The sequence below is a fragment of the Epinephelus lanceolatus genome, chromosome 21 (assembly GCF_041903045.1).
Source record: "Epinephelus lanceolatus isolate andai-2023 chromosome 21, ASM4190304v1, whole genome shotgun sequence".
NCBI lineage: Eukaryota > Metazoa > Chordata > Actinopteri > Perciformes > Serranidae > Epinephelus > Epinephelus lanceolatus.
The window spans coordinates 16,051,197-16,066,547 of NC_135754.1; the positions used below are offsets into that span (position 1 = coordinate 16,051,197).

Consider the following 15,351-nt stretch of genomic DNA (forward strand, 5'->3'; position numbering starts at 1 on the left):
ATAAGTGGCGACACAAGCGGCTCAAGTGCTAATACCATTCTTCTTGAGAGCAATGATGACATCAGCGAGGACAACTCCAGTGCAGGTGTGTGCTTAAAGTGGGGAAAAAAGTGTGCTGTCATAGTACTGGTTTCTGTACATGAAAACCTTTAATGAGGGTACATGCCTCCATTTCATGAGTCAGATTGTATTTCCAGGCAGACACAGTATTGTCTGTATATTTGCCTGTGCTTTCCTGTTTGTTTCTTTACTTAAGTTTAGAAAATTTTCAATTATTTTCCCCAGAAAAAGCATCCCCACCACAGCTACCGTCCAGTGTGCTGAGGAAGTCAAACAACAGCAACATGGCTTCACCACTACTATCCAACTCAGCTGCAGGCTCCTTGCCCAGGACTGTGACAGCTCCACCAGCTGCACCTGCAGAAAATGTTGTTGGTAAGCCTGCCTTCACCTTTTGCCACCTCGCAGCCTGCTAGATCTTGAGATCAAATTACTTAAATCAAAACATCTCTCGCACACCCAAAAAGAAGACTTGTTGTGTTTAGGTTAAGAAAATGCAACTACACAAATGCAAAAAAAGAGAGAATTACTCGCACACTGTTGTCCACTTGCTCAATAAAGAATTTAATTTACAAACACAACATGAGAAATGCGATGAAGGTCTGTGACAGAAACGTTGTTTGTGTTAATTGAATTATTGCATTGTCGCCGTGGGAAACATGCCAGTGAGCACCCTCCCCCAGGAGGATTTTTGGGAAGGAATGTTGGTGTTAATGGCATACTACTACACTTTGCACTTGACATACCCAAAATGTGTTGCAACACTCCTCTCTGTCATCCAGACAGAGGTAGTTGGTGATGCCATCCATGATCAGGATGCCACTAGCACATATAAGAAAGCAATAGCTGAATGGAAATCATTCATTGAAAAATAGGTGAATGCCAAGCAGCATTAGTGTCAGGACAGTTGTGCTTGTTTTGGTTTGCAGCACCTTTCAGTAGTTTTGCTCCTGACTTGGCAAACTACTCTGCATGTTTTGTCCAGCGTGTTATGGTTATTTGCTGAAATACCTCACCAGGGGTCCCACACATCCTTAAAAGGTTCTATTTGTATTTTCTGGAGGTCTCAAATTTTATATGGCACTTTAACTGAGTCAGGTTGACCATTTAATGATTTGTATTATTCGTTTTCAGTGGGTCATCTTGTTTTGGCATTTACAGTGTATGCGTGATTTCTGTGCCAAATTAATGTTGTCTTTGTTTGGGCTACTAAAAAGTCTTAAAATGTTTTAATTTTGATTTTAAGATTGTGGAAGAACCCTGACCCAGTGTTGATGGTGTAGTTATTACTCCTGAAAGTTAATAAATGTTGATGCTTATCATACATGTCCTGCTTGTTATTTCAGTAGAGTCAGCCAGGATAATCTTAGAATAAGGTCTGGTTTTAAGTTTTTGGGTTTGGTTTTAATATGGATTTAGGTTTATTTCAAGATAAACCAACTTCTATCAAGCCACAGTGTAATCATACTGTACTAATGCTGAGTAATCTTTACTTAAATTAGTAATTTTTTTTCTTGTTTTTAAACCTTGATTTACTAAAAATGAGAAAATAATTTTTTAAAAAAGTAATTATTTGCTTATATTTGGTATTTTTCACTTATTATTGGGCAGTAATCAAGTTTGATTTCAAGTATTTTGATCTGAAAATCAGCATTTGTAGCTTATTTTAACCCTTTTGGATACTTACCAGGGACAACTTATTTCTGGATTTAAAAATCTTATTTCAAGAATTCTTATCAAGTAAAATTTACTTGCTGCATGGACAGATAATTTCACTAGTTTTAAGTAATTTTCTTCTCAAATTTAGTGTTTATATCTTATATTTGGGCTACCCTTTTTTGCAGTGTAGCAGTTGGATAAAGACAAGAGTCAATCAAATGATCTATTAACCTTGATGTGTACATCACTCCAGTCAATTAATACTTGTTTCATAATAATATAATCTTTATCATTACACAAAGGTCTCTTAATTGACTCTAATCTAAAACAGAAGACTTTGATGATGGAATAAACAGTGTTGATAACAAGTTTCCATCTGGAACAGATAAAGATGTCATTTTAATGATGCTGACATTATACTTTTTAAGGTAAATGAACTCATAAGGTTGAGCTGATTATGATCCCTTGCAACACTCCGGTTATTAAAGTTAACGTCAGTGTGTGAATTATAGTTAACCCTGAAATGGTGACAATGATGTGATCTCAATCAGAAAACACTGACTCAAGCTGACACCCTGTTTGTCAGATCGATGCAAAAGGAGTCATTATCACCTCACAATGAGACAGTTATGGCTACTAGATGAGTTGCTAAGAGTAACACTGGGTTCAGCTTTGGATAACGGGATTAAAATCACACCACACTGTCTTGCAGACAACCATCTGTGCTGAAATCGGGCAGAGAAAGGTCATCCCAGATATCTGTTGAGCCGCAAAACAGGTATCTTAAAACAGATAACAGATATCTTAAAAATATCTCCAATGTTCCTGCACACACACACGTGCTGATTTCTTTGGAGAGGTGAGACACAGGTCCAACATGTGAGCCACCTGGAAGTGGGCTGGATACTTATTGACAGGGTACATCCCAGCTGGGCTGATAGTGAAGGAAGGAGCGTTGTGATGGGGTGATAAGGCGGTGGTGGCCGTGTAAAGTTGCTGAGTTGAGAGGCTTTTCACACACTTGTGGTTGATGACACCAGGTCATGATGGTGTCAAGTCACCTTTGTAAAGAAAAATGTCATATGCTTTAAATTATGTCATAGAAAAGGAATTTATTACAAGATATTTATTCTGTATTTCATAGCCAGTTGAAAACTGATAAAAGTTTGAGAAAAGGGCAGCTGGAGACTAATTGGAATTGAGTTCACAGTGAGTTCAGAGTGTTAACTGCTGCTGTATTTTGTGCGTGTGTGTGTACATCTATCTTTGCAGAAACCAATTTGAGTTTTAGACCTGGAGAGTGAAGACATTTTGGCCCGTCCTCTCCTCACCTTCATACAGACCTTCAAAGGCCTGTTTGAGGGTTCAGACTTGAATTAAAATTCACGTCAGCATTAGGTTAGGTTCAGGGACTATAATCATGACTCTGAGAGTCGTGAAATTGAACTGACAAAGGTCTTAGTCTAGATAATAGTTACTCCTTTTGTATGGAGGAAACCTTCCAAACATATTTGAGCCCTAAATTTAGACTAATAAGAATTAGACAATTTAATTAACCAATTACAAAAGAGGAAAAAGAAAATGCACTGAATGGAGTGCAGATGTTATATGTTACCTAACTATATTGGATCATAACATATCAGGTATGTAATTAATCTGCAGATGCTCCGCTTCAAAATGAGACCAAACCTTCCTATGGACGTCAGTTTTTGAGCCAAAATGCCGAAATATGGCTTTTAACAAATACCAAGGCTATTTGTATTTAGCCGAGTCGATTTCAAGAAAATGTTCAGCCTCTACTGGCCAGTTACGAGGAGTGAGGAGTCAGCAGTCAGCAGTCAGCAGTCGGTGACAGTATTAAACAGTCAATAAAACAGGTTCTTCAACAATTTTGAATCACTGCAACCTCGAGAGGTCCTTGAGCATACAGTCATAAATGTGTACACCAAAAACTTAGGCTGATTGGTCCAGTAGTTTGTGAGATCTGCTGCAGACAGATACATTGTGACACACACACAACTGAATGCATGATCCCTTCCACCTGGCAGAGATAATTATTAAATATGAAGAGAGGAGTTCAGAGCCAGATTAAAGTGAAAGAGCCCTGACAAGTATTCCTAAACAGGTTGAGGTTTGGAAGAAAGACCTGGAGCAGGGACTGTTCCTCGTCAATTTTAATCTTACAGTTTAATCTATTTTTGGCTCTTTGTCTGATATGTATTGATATGTAAAGTAAAATAAAGCTATTTTAGGGACAGAGAGTAACAAGAAAGTTGCATTAGATGAGAAGCAAACACACAAGTTGTACAGGCTCAGTAGCTGTTCAAATTATTCATAGTGCGTAGTAAAATGCTCCGTAGGGAGACCATCGAACTTAAAGTCAGGGCTAGTTCAGAGTAGTGACTGCTGCCTTACTCTGTGTGTGTGTGTGCGTGACCTGATGATGTAGTTTTCCTGCAGTTTCCGGCGCAATAATTGAATTTGGCTTTTCCTTTAATGGAAGTCTGTGAAGTGTGGAGAGGCTGTGATAGAGCCAGAACATCCAATCTTCACAAACAGGCATATGTTGCACGCCATTGGACATGGCGGCTGCGGTGCAGTGTGTGTGTGTGAGTATGTGTTTGTGTGTGTGTGTGTGTGTGTGTGTGTGTGTGTGTACTGTAGTGTGTAAAATGACATTTTAACTCTGTTTGGCAGTTTCTCCCCCTACATTTTGAATAATTTAAACTCCATGCACACAGCAATTTTTTTTCAAGAGTCACGAGATTATAAAAAGTAATAACTTTAAAATTTAGAGTGAAAGAGGTAACCATTGATGGTCAATGTTGGATCTATTTGTTAGGATTAATAGTTTGATTCCCTAAAATAAAAATAAATTTGTTTTTGAGTGGGTCCCCGTTTTGTTTCTCAAACACACACGTGTCACAGTATGCATTTCTGCCCATGGCTCGCGCAGTTCCACTGATCAATAGGTGGCAGTAATTCACTAAGAAACTCAGTAATTTGTAATAATTGTGGAGGTTGTTTGTGATCTTAATCCCGTGCCAATCTGCCATTTCCATAATTTGTCAAGTAAAAATTTCACTGCAAATTACCCACATACAGAGTAGGAGTAGAGCTGCTGCTTCTTCGTGTAGAAAGGGGTCAGTTTAGGTGGTTCAGGCATCTGATTATGATGCCTCCTGGGCGCCTCCTGTTGGAGGTGTTCCAGGCACATCCAACTGGTAGGAGGCCCCAGGGCAGACCCAGAACACGCTGGAGGGATTACATGTCTCGTCTGGCCTGGGAGCGCCACGGGGTCCCCCAGGAGAAACTGGAAAGTGTTGCTGAGGAGTGTGTCTGCTGCCTGCTGCCTCCTGATGCCTCAAATCTATCAGAAGAGCAAAATATCAAAAGACACAATGTGTAGCAGTAAAATGCAGACTTGGCTTTTCCTGCGTAAAAGCAACGCACAAAACACAGACATGGGTAACACTGGTAATACTTGTCCCATATGAATAGGGATAAAGACAGAGGAAAAGAAGACTGCAAGAAAATAAATGTGGATGTACACAATGCAGGTTTCAAAATATTTAGAAATGTTCCATGAGGAAGGAAATGTATTGAACACATTTGTAAGACATCAGGGAGACAAACAGTGTATTTTGGCGAGTAACACTTAATGCAAATATATGTTTGTTTGCTTACAAGAAAACTTAAAGTATTTTAAAGCTCCATGTTGCACACCAATTACTACCTGCACAGGTTTTTTTTTTCAGTTGTCTTGGCAGGAAAAGAACAGATGTTACTAGTCACACTACCAGTGGCTTGGTAGTACTGTGTCACAGTAAGGCCGGAGATACGCTTGCTTTTTAACCATGTGTTTGCATACACAGCCGGCTGCGTCATGAGACTACAGAATATCATCATGCCGAAAATGGCTTTACAGTCTTGTTATGGTTGTGATGTTAGGTCATGCGACCACGGTGTAGTTCATTTATAGCGTTACACTAGCTTTTTACCTATGGTGATTGCATTTTGGCTTCAATAATCATTAAAGTGGTGTTCATTTGTGAAGATTATCTTGCTGAACAAAATGTATCATAAACATTTGCTTGCCACAGAGCCTGTTTTCCACAATAATCCAGTGGAAAAATCCTGTGGGCTTTTTGACAAGGGAACCAGTCCAATGCTAACTTCCGTGTCGGCCTTCAGAAAAACTTCCCAGGGGCATTCTATCTAACGTGATTTTCATATGTATTCATATTTGTGTTTATGCAAACAAAAGGGGCATAGTACTGCTGATTTTATTTGTGGTTTTCCATGTAAAACTTGGTAAAAAAAAAAAAAAGGTTTCATTGTCTGTATAAGTACTTTTTTTTTTTTTTTTTTTACATTTTCAGCACATTTTAACAGTACTCTGATAATACTGGTGTACACTGGTGATCATTTTGGTCTCTATAATCTTGATATGGAATGTTGATACCGTTTTATCTCTGCTAGTACCATTAACTTGATCACAGATATAATCAGTAAGAATGACTGTACACATTAGACTTTGGATTTCTGTGTTAGGACAAAGAGCAAAGCTTTGAAGCTGCAGGCTGCATTTATATTGGAAAATTCTCAGGAATTTTGATGATATAATTTCAGCTTTGAATAATGAAGTCTTTAATTTTTTAATCTGAGATATTTCAGCTGTTAAATTAGACATCACAGAGAATGTTTTTTTGTCTATAGCAGTCCTATTTGTTTAATGTTTCAGTGTGAGGGTTAATAATTTCTTTCACACCTTCTGCTACATAATAACCTTATTTGAGGGTAAAGTCATGTTTCACAACAAGCAGTTCTGGCTGGTTTCACACTTGGACAGTTCGTCTGTGTAAACAAGTCCATAAAACAGCAGTGAGCTGTTCATGCTGGCCTGACTGATATGTGTGCTGGATTTGGGTTTCAGTGTGGTTTATCTGTAGCAGGAGTGGGGCCTGGTGATTAACTATCTTTTCAGATGTTGCAGGATAAACACACTGAGCATGTTTATTAATAAAGACTTAACTCAAAAGTGACCTCTCCAATACTGAGATTCCAGAGGATTAACAAGTGCATCATCAGTGCAAGTGTGGAAAAATGATTGAACCAGTAATTGAGGGTTACAAAACCTTGGTTGCGCATTTGAGGCTCATGAAGAAAATAACATAATGTCTAAGGGCAGTGAGAGGGCAGGGAGGTAAGTATAGACTGCTCGCCCTCTCCTCAACTGCAGTAGGTGTCTCTACAGTATATCATGTCATTAGGCCATGTCTGTTGTCTGAGTATAGTGTGTAGTGTGTTACCAGCTGCATTCAATCGTGCACAACAACAAAAGCAATAACAGAAATACAGCTACTTGTCATTGCCAGAGAATGAGACAGTTTATTGCTGCACAACACAACACACAAGATACTGAATATCTGTTGACATTGCACAAAAATAAAATCTGTATCTTGTTATCTACCATTTTGTTTAATCCCAATTTATGTAGTTTAGCTACAACAAAGTACTTTTAAAAGCCGATAGAGCTTGGCTTGTGAACGTACTTAAATTGCTAATACTGGCCTCTTATAATGGTTGTTTACTAGTTTTTGCATTACTCATAGATTTTATCTTTGCCTCTGCCTGGTATATGCTGGATTTTGTTGTCTACTCTATTGACCTGTTTTTATGCTGCATATGTTTGTAAAGCACTCTGGTCTGCAACCAATCCTGTCCTTCCACACATAAACTGATTATATGATTTTTTATTTTAATTATTTGTTTATTAACATGATATGACTCCAACTGTTTACATTCTGTTTATTCATTTGCAAAACTGTTTACATAACTTTTTTTTTTATTTTGATGGTATTTTAGCCCTACATTTTAACGTGCACTATTTACTGTCTTAGATCCAATGTTGCTGTAATTTGCATGATTATTTTTAATAGGCTAGATATTCATTGAGCTTTGTTAGAGGGTGCCCTGAGGCCGTAAGATTTGCATTGCCAATGATGGCTTCACTGTGCATGTTTTGCACGTAAGAATAAAGAATATGAACTTTAACACAGAGAAAAGGAATGTTCAATAAAGACATAAAGTCATCCATAATCTGTTATCAGTAGACAAGGATCTTGATGATTCTGTAATACAGGCTGCAACAAACTGATATCAGCACTGTTGCAGACATTCATTGTAGCACTATCAGTTATATCAAACAGCAATGAGATAATTTAAAGAGCATTAGCTAATAATTGTCTTGGTGTTCATTTTAACATTGTTAGAGTATCAGTGGGTAGTACTGGTGTTAAGAGTATTAGTGGGATTTTGTATCTGGTTAATCTGAATGCTCCATGAATGCTTACATGATTAAATAAAATAATTTCACCAAAAAGGAGGAAAGGCAAAACATGACAATAGAATAACAAGTCAAAGAGTCTACAGCCATGTTGGCTGCTCTATGTTTTTTGGAGCCAGAAGTTACCATATTTGGATGAGAGGGTGGAGCTGTGGAGGAGGGAGGGGTGGATCTGACTCAGACTGTGGTAATGCCTTACAGACAACTTGTCAGGCAAAGCCCGTCCTTAATTTAAAGTCTTTAAACTTAAATAAAATGCAAACAGGTGAGTTATATAAAAATGTACCTTCTGTACAGTTTTCATGAATGGTGTAATTAGCTATAGAGACCAAAATCATCCTTTGTTCCAGGCTGTAAACATCTTTATTTTGGCTGAAAAGTTTGGCATTTTAAAAATCGTGGTCCACAGGGATTGACTTTAGCCTTCTGGAGCCGGCCTCAAGTGGTCATTAGAGGAAGTGCAGTTTTTGGCACTTCCATGTTGGCTTTGTTTTTCTGCCCTGGAGGCTGCAGTTGAAGCAGGTCTTTTGCTCAGTGGTGCTCACAATAAAAGTGCTATTATGCTGATGTTTAGCAGGTGATGTTTATCATGTTTACCAACTTAGTTTAGTGTGTTAGCATGCTAATATTTTTTTAAATTAGCACTAAACAAAAAGTACAGCTGAGGCTGATGGAAATGTCTTTAGTTTGTCATTGGTACTGGACATCCAAACATTCTGACCTAATGATGGAGCTGGATGAGTTAAGGGATCATCAAGGTTACAATTTACCCTGAGGGAGGGACATGCCTACGTCAAATTTCATGGCAATCAGTTCCATACTTATTAAGATATTTCACTCAAATCCACAAAAATCGACTTCCATGTGGCACAAGAGGAAAAGATGGGATCACTAGTCATTATGATTTCCTTTCAACCTACGAGTGGTTTTAGATGAAAATGTTAGATGATAACCAAACTCAATGTGATACATTCTCTGGGCACTCTCAATATCTGCACCAAATTTTATGGCAATCCATATATTTGTTGAGAAACTGCACAAAAAAAACTACAAATCCCCTCCTCATGGTGTCAAAAGAAAAGCAAGGGGATCACCAAAGTCATTAGGATTCATCTTCTGGGGACCATAAATGTCCGTATAAAAATTCATGGCAATGCACCCAATAAGTGCTGAGATATTTCAGACCAAACGACCAAAGGACTTACAGAACGACTTCCATAAATGGAACTGAGGGATTCCCAATTGGTCTACATGATGCCAACTATGAACTGCAACAACCCTGGTCCTTTTGTTGCTTGTTGTCCCCCATCTGTTTCCCCTTTATTTCCTTTCATCTTTTGTCTGTCAGCTGTCTTACAAAGACATTAACGCCCAAAAAATAATATAAGTGAAGAAAAATGGAACTGAGGTCAGATGAGCGTAAGAAAGTCTGTAGATCTGCAGCATAGAAATAGTCATGTGACCCTTTGTCAGGCACTTATTTAGTCACCTGATAGTCAGGTTTCACCTTTAATCAAACAAAATGTTATCATGATTTGTCACCTGGCTCAATGCAGTGAAGGCCAGACAGTGTGAAAGTCTCCTAATAAACTGACACATGGCAAAACATGTGTGCTGATCAGATGTACTGCGCTGGACTGGACCATGAGCGTGTAAGCCAACTACTTGAAAAACTGGAGCTGAGCCACTGTGAACTTTTACACACAGACACACAGAAACACAATGAATGATGCTGTGGAATTCATGTTGTTTATGCAGGATATCCTGAATAATACAGTGCATTGTGCCTTTGGCAGAGTATTTTGTAAATCACGAACGTTCTTAGAAGGAAAACATCATCTTGTCCAGCTGATGATGAATTATTAATCTAACACTGAAATCTAAGAGTGAGCTTTTTAAGTGTTTAGGTTATACTGTAAGTAGCATCATGTATCATCATCATCATTATTATCATCATCATTATTCATGATGCAGAGCACAACAGGCTGATCAACAGACCTTGACAGAGGCATCTTTCTCTAGACTGCACTGACCTCTAGTGGAATTTATGAGTAACACAAGTGGCTCAGCTGTGACACACATACACACACACCTGGTGTCATATTATATTTGATATTATATAAATTATCTGTCGATGTAACGATGTTAGAACTGTATATAAGGTGCATTGCGTGTGCTTGGGACACAGGTGTTTTTGTTTACCGGTATCCGTGGATGTCCTTGTGCAACCAGCCCTGTCCTGGGATCAGCTGCTGTGGAAATCTTTCCCCTGCGGTAATTCCGCGTTCACCACCAGCCAACACCTCCCCGCCTCGACTGCCTCCTGCCAAAAGTTTCTACATCCTCCTCAAGTAGCGTTAGGTTAGTCTTTCTTTAAAGGTTTCGTTATCAGCGGCAATGGGAGAAATGACAGAGCAGAAGAACTTTTCTGAAGTTATAAATCAGATATTGAATGAAGCGCCAGCTGCCAGGAAGGGTCTTGTTGATAACCACAGTAACCTTCTCCGCGTCGCAGATTACTGCGAGAACAACTATCTTCAGGTGAGTACTGCCCATAACATTCTCTGTGAAGGCAAAATTTTGTGATACTTTCAGATCTTTTCGAGGAGCTTTTAAAGACTTTTAGACCATGTAAAACTTATCTTGGTAAAATATAATCTTGCAGGTAGAGGACACAGACAAAGCTATAGAAGAGGCCAAGGGTTTGGCAGCCCAGTCGCTGGCCAGTGTGACCTACCAGATCAACAGTCTTGCCAGCACCCTGCTGAGGCTGCTGGACACCCAGGCCATGCAGATCAAGGATATGGAGTCCTCAGTCAACCTGCTGTCACTGGTGAGGAACACCTTTCACCTACAATACTGTAGGCTACACCTGAGCAGTGCCGCACCTAGCACATTCTCCGCCTAGGCAACCTTTACCTGCCTCCCCCAAAATATATATATTATTACTGTCTTTTATATGTGCAGTATTTATTACAAACAAGAGCAAAAGCTAAAGAGAAATCAACACACGTAAACAACTTACCCAACAAGCAATAATAATAAAAACAAACTGTAAAAGAATACAGTATGTGCAAATTTACAGTTCTTCTTATTTTATACTGCACCACGGTTTGGATTTGCCTTTAATATTCTCTTTATTCAATACTCTCTACATACACTCCCTTATTTACTATTCTTTGAATGTCAAAAAAACAAACAACAACAACAACAACAAAAAAACATTGGCAATATTGCCCCCCTCTCCCCGGGTAGCACCTCAGGCGGCTGCCAATGGGAAGATCCGCCACTACACCTGAGCTCTGCATAGCTGGCAAAAAAAGAATACGAGGCGTCAAATAGAAGGTTGCGCTACTCTGTTTTTTGTTTGATGAAATAACGGTATAATGAACAAACCCAGAAATACAGTTTCCTACAGATTTTGATTTGGTCATTGTGGCAGACAACTACAGTGCATTATGTTGCTAGCAGTACAAAATTATTTACTGTTAATTCATAAATTAATGTATTCACCATACTGACTGATTTTACTTGACATACATTTCCTAATCATGTTTTTTATGTAGGGCTGTCAAGTGATTAAAAAAAAAATCTAATTAATTACATGCTCTGTGATTAATTAATCTAAATTAATCGCATACATCAACTTTTGCTGTGAAAGTATTTTAAAATGTTTTAACTTAAATGAATGTTGGCAGATGTATTATGGTAAAGCTGCTAGATTTTGGACACAATTGTCTCCCTGTCCTCTACCACTGAAACTCGTCTGCCGGCCATTGCAATCCATTTTGCAATCCATTCGGTTGAGTGTAGCTTGACGAGGCTGGCTGCCAGCGCTAGCATCAGAGGCTGTGCTAGCGTGGAACTCCGGGTTCGCTGCTAAATGTTTTGCGTTGAGGTAATATTTCAGGTTTTAAGTTCTCCGATGTACGAAAATTCCTTACTGCAGAAATTGCAGAGAACGGTGATCCTATTAATGGTCCCATCTGCCTCCGTCATGTGATAAAGTCACTGTGGCCTTCAATGACTCACTTGGTCAAAGGGCACTACGAAACACGATTAATCAGCGTTAATTTTTTTACGTGTTTATTATTTGATTGAAATTAACGCATTGTTTTGACAGCCCTTTTTTTATTACATTTTTGTTACAAAAATAACATAACTTAATTACAAAACAAATAATATAAATTAGTAAACTGCACTCTCTTTGACATGGAATGCGTGAACTTTAGGAACTCTGCAAAAAAATCACTACATTCAAACTAAAATAAAAATATCTAGAGTCGTACTGTTGGTTGTAAATTTGGGAACCAAGAAGCAAATTGCTGCATTTGTTCCAATTCCAGGTCACCTGTTGTACTTTTAATCTGTGGTCCATTTGTTTGCTATATTTCATTTGCTCTACTGTTGCCACATATTTACAAGAAAAACTCTCTGAAGGGTGTCAAAATGTGTTCACACTGTGTTCTGGTCCAGGCTGCAGCTATCCACTTCGAGAAGGTGTCCAGGAGAGAGATCGGTGCTTTTGCTAGTCCCAAAACCAAGAGTCGTTCCAGGCTTATGACCCCACCAGCTTCAGGCAAGGAGCCTGAGAGAAGCTACTCAAGAGTGCCGATATCGTACTCCATCTTGGACTCCACTGGACACTGTTTCGTGGTAAACTGGACACTAAATTAAAAGACTGAAATAAAAACAGAGTTTGAATCCACTTAACTTTAATATTTCCCAGTAGATTTAGGAAGTTTAGCACAGTCCATTCCCCCTTTTCCATTGTGCAGCTCTTGTGTGGTGTCTGGGGTGACTATGGCGTTGCCAAGATGCTTTTTTTTTTCCTTCATCTGTCTTCTCCCCACAGGTCACTGAGCAGCAGCAGCAGCAGCAGCAGCAGCAGCAGCAGAAGCCCAGAAAGAGAGCAGACACCACAGAGAGCATACAGAGCACTGCAGACTTCGCTGTGTACGTAGATAGAGTCCTTTGCCCTTTTCATTGTTACACTGTGATTTTTATTAAACACTCAACACTATAAGTACCCTACTGTTTATTATAATGGGGGCTTGTACAATTTATGATCATGCCTGAAAGCATTATGTAGCCTACTAACAAAACAGTTCTAGGAAATATGCTCGTTTGCTTTTCTGCCAAGAGTTGGATGAGAAGTTCAATGGCACTCTCATGTGTCTGCTAAATGTTAGACTAAAGTGGGCATCAGGTTAGCTTACCTTAGCATGAGGACTAGAAACAAGGGGAAACAGCTAGCCAGGCTCAGGCCATCAGAAAATGAATACCTACCATCACCTCTAAAGGCCCAGACACACCAAATCAACATCAAAGTAGACGACAAAGGCCGGCCAGTACATCGCGTCAAGTTGCCTGTGCCTTGGCCAAAAAGTGGCACTTGAACACACCACAAAGACTACTACAACTAGCCCATGTGTTTAGTGCCTGTGTGAGATGAAATAACCCTACACACCAGGGGGCGGCGGTAGTCTGTATACTTCATTCAAAAAGAGAAACTTGGAAGACAGTCAAGACAAATTCAAGATGCTAGTTAGCCAGTTATCAGATTAACAAGACAACTTGACGTTGAAAGAACAAAGTATATTTACCTGCGCTAGCAAACAATAACAAAAATTTCTGAACTGTTTCTGCCAAAGAGCTCAGTGGCTAAAAGTAATGTTACCTAATATTACAAGTTTGTTCTGATCTCCGTCCCTCTTGACTTTAGTTGTTTACTTTCCTCACTTCTGTTTCTCTTCCACTCAGCCGAACTGTCAATCAGAGTGATTTTCTTCACTTACACGCAGTGCCATTTCTGACGCAGATTTAACATGCTGAATTAGCTGAAAATGGCCGACAAGGGCCAAGCACTGCCAACGGTGTGGAACATCCCGCAATAACTAGGGCGACAAATGCTCACTGAAAGCCCAACACCGACCAACAGCCGACTGTTGGCTTGGTGTGTCAGGGCCCTAAAGCTCACTGACACATTATAGCCAGCAGCTGATTAGCATAGCTTAGCACGAAGACTGAAAGACTGTAGCCTGGCTCAATGTGAATGTAACAAAATACACCTACCAGCACGCTAGTTATCATTAACTCTTGTTTGTTTAGCCCATACAATAAGTGTAAAAACTACAAGTTGTATTTTTATGGGCACAAGAAGGGTATAACCTGTTAATTAGTGAGTTTAGTAGTGCTGGAAGGTGTTACCTTCAGACAGAGCCAGACTACTTTGAAGCTGTTTCCCCCCATTTCCAGTCTTAATGCTAAGCTAAGCTAACCATCTTCTAGTCGTAGCTTCATATTACCTATACAAGCATTAGAGTGACATCGTTCTAAATTTCAGCAAGAAAGTGAAGGAGACAACAAATCCCAAAATGGCTGCCTCTTTCTGTAAGAAACAACAGCTGCATCACTTTCAGGATGCCATGACTGCTCCCAGTGTCTGATGGTTTGTTTTCTGTAAACAGATCCAGTCTTGGCATCGCTGTGCCTCCACCATCAGTCCCCACCTTGCAATCCGTCTCCAACCCCACGGACAACAACCAGCTTCCCCCTCCTCCTCCTGCCGACCTGGACCCTAATATGCCTCCTCCACCACCACCACCTCCCGCTTCCTCTGTGGACACTAGCCTCCCCCCTCCCCCACCATCCATGACCTCACCCACATCTCTCCCCCCACCTCCCCCTCCACCGCCAATCTCTCCGTCAAATGGCGCCTACCCGCCGCCACCTCCTCCTGTTGCAGGAGGTTCACCTCTTCCTCCTCCACCTCCCCCAGTATCAGGAGCAGTACCCCCTCCTCCTCCACCTCCTCCAGTATCAGGAGGGGCACCTCCACCTCCACCTCCACCTCCTCCAGCATCAGGAGCCGTACCCCCTCCTCCTCCACCTCCACCAGCCGCTCAAACTGGCACCTCTGGTATTGTGCCACCACCTCCACCTCCACCACCTCCCCCTCCCCTACACTGATGAACATTATGTTACTGCATGATTTTCACTTAAGGCATAACTGGCGGGCATGCTGGGCTTGCCATTAGATGTTAAAAACGTGTGCAGCATGGGAAATATTTCTGGGCCTTGTTGTGGGATCAGCGTTAAGCATAAATAAAAAGCTTGAAAAAGTGTGTGTAGTGGTTTAACCTTGAGCTGTTTCATGTGTGTTGGATGGTGCAGTGTGAGCCTCAAATGATATATATATATTTTTTCCCTGGGACAGAAAATCTTCCTTCAAAGTGAAACATTCTGCTGCAGCACAGATACCTCCAACATGTCTCAACAAC

The 15,351-nt window shown here is 40.1% G+C and overlaps 1 protein-coding gene and 1 long non-coding RNA gene across 2 annotated transcripts; one reads left to right on the plus strand and one right to left on the minus strand.

Moving 5' to 3' along the window:
- Positions 1–222: 222 nt before the first annotated feature.
- Positions 223–10,376, minus strand: LOC144459435 (uncharacterized). Its single transcript, XR_013488412.1, has 3 exons — positions 10,271–10,376; positions 4,823–5,089; positions 223–2,780 (listed from the first exon to the last, which is right to left on the minus strand). It is a non-coding gene; the product is annotated as an uncharacterized LOC144459435 (long non-coding RNA).
- An 89-nt stretch (positions 10,377–10,465) lies between these two features.
- On the plus strand, positions 10,466–15,195 carry abi3b (ABI family, member 3b). The gene is made up of 5 exons (XM_033612172.2): positions 10,466–10,609; positions 10,734–10,901; positions 12,545–12,724; positions 12,924–13,024; positions 14,539–15,195. The coding sequence occupies exons 1-5, from the start codon at positions 10,466–10,468 to the stop codon at positions 15,038–15,040; spliced, it is 1,095 nt and encodes a 364-aa protein (XP_033468063.2). The 3' UTR covers positions 15,041–15,195.
- Positions 15,196–15,351: the final 156 nt, after the last annotated feature.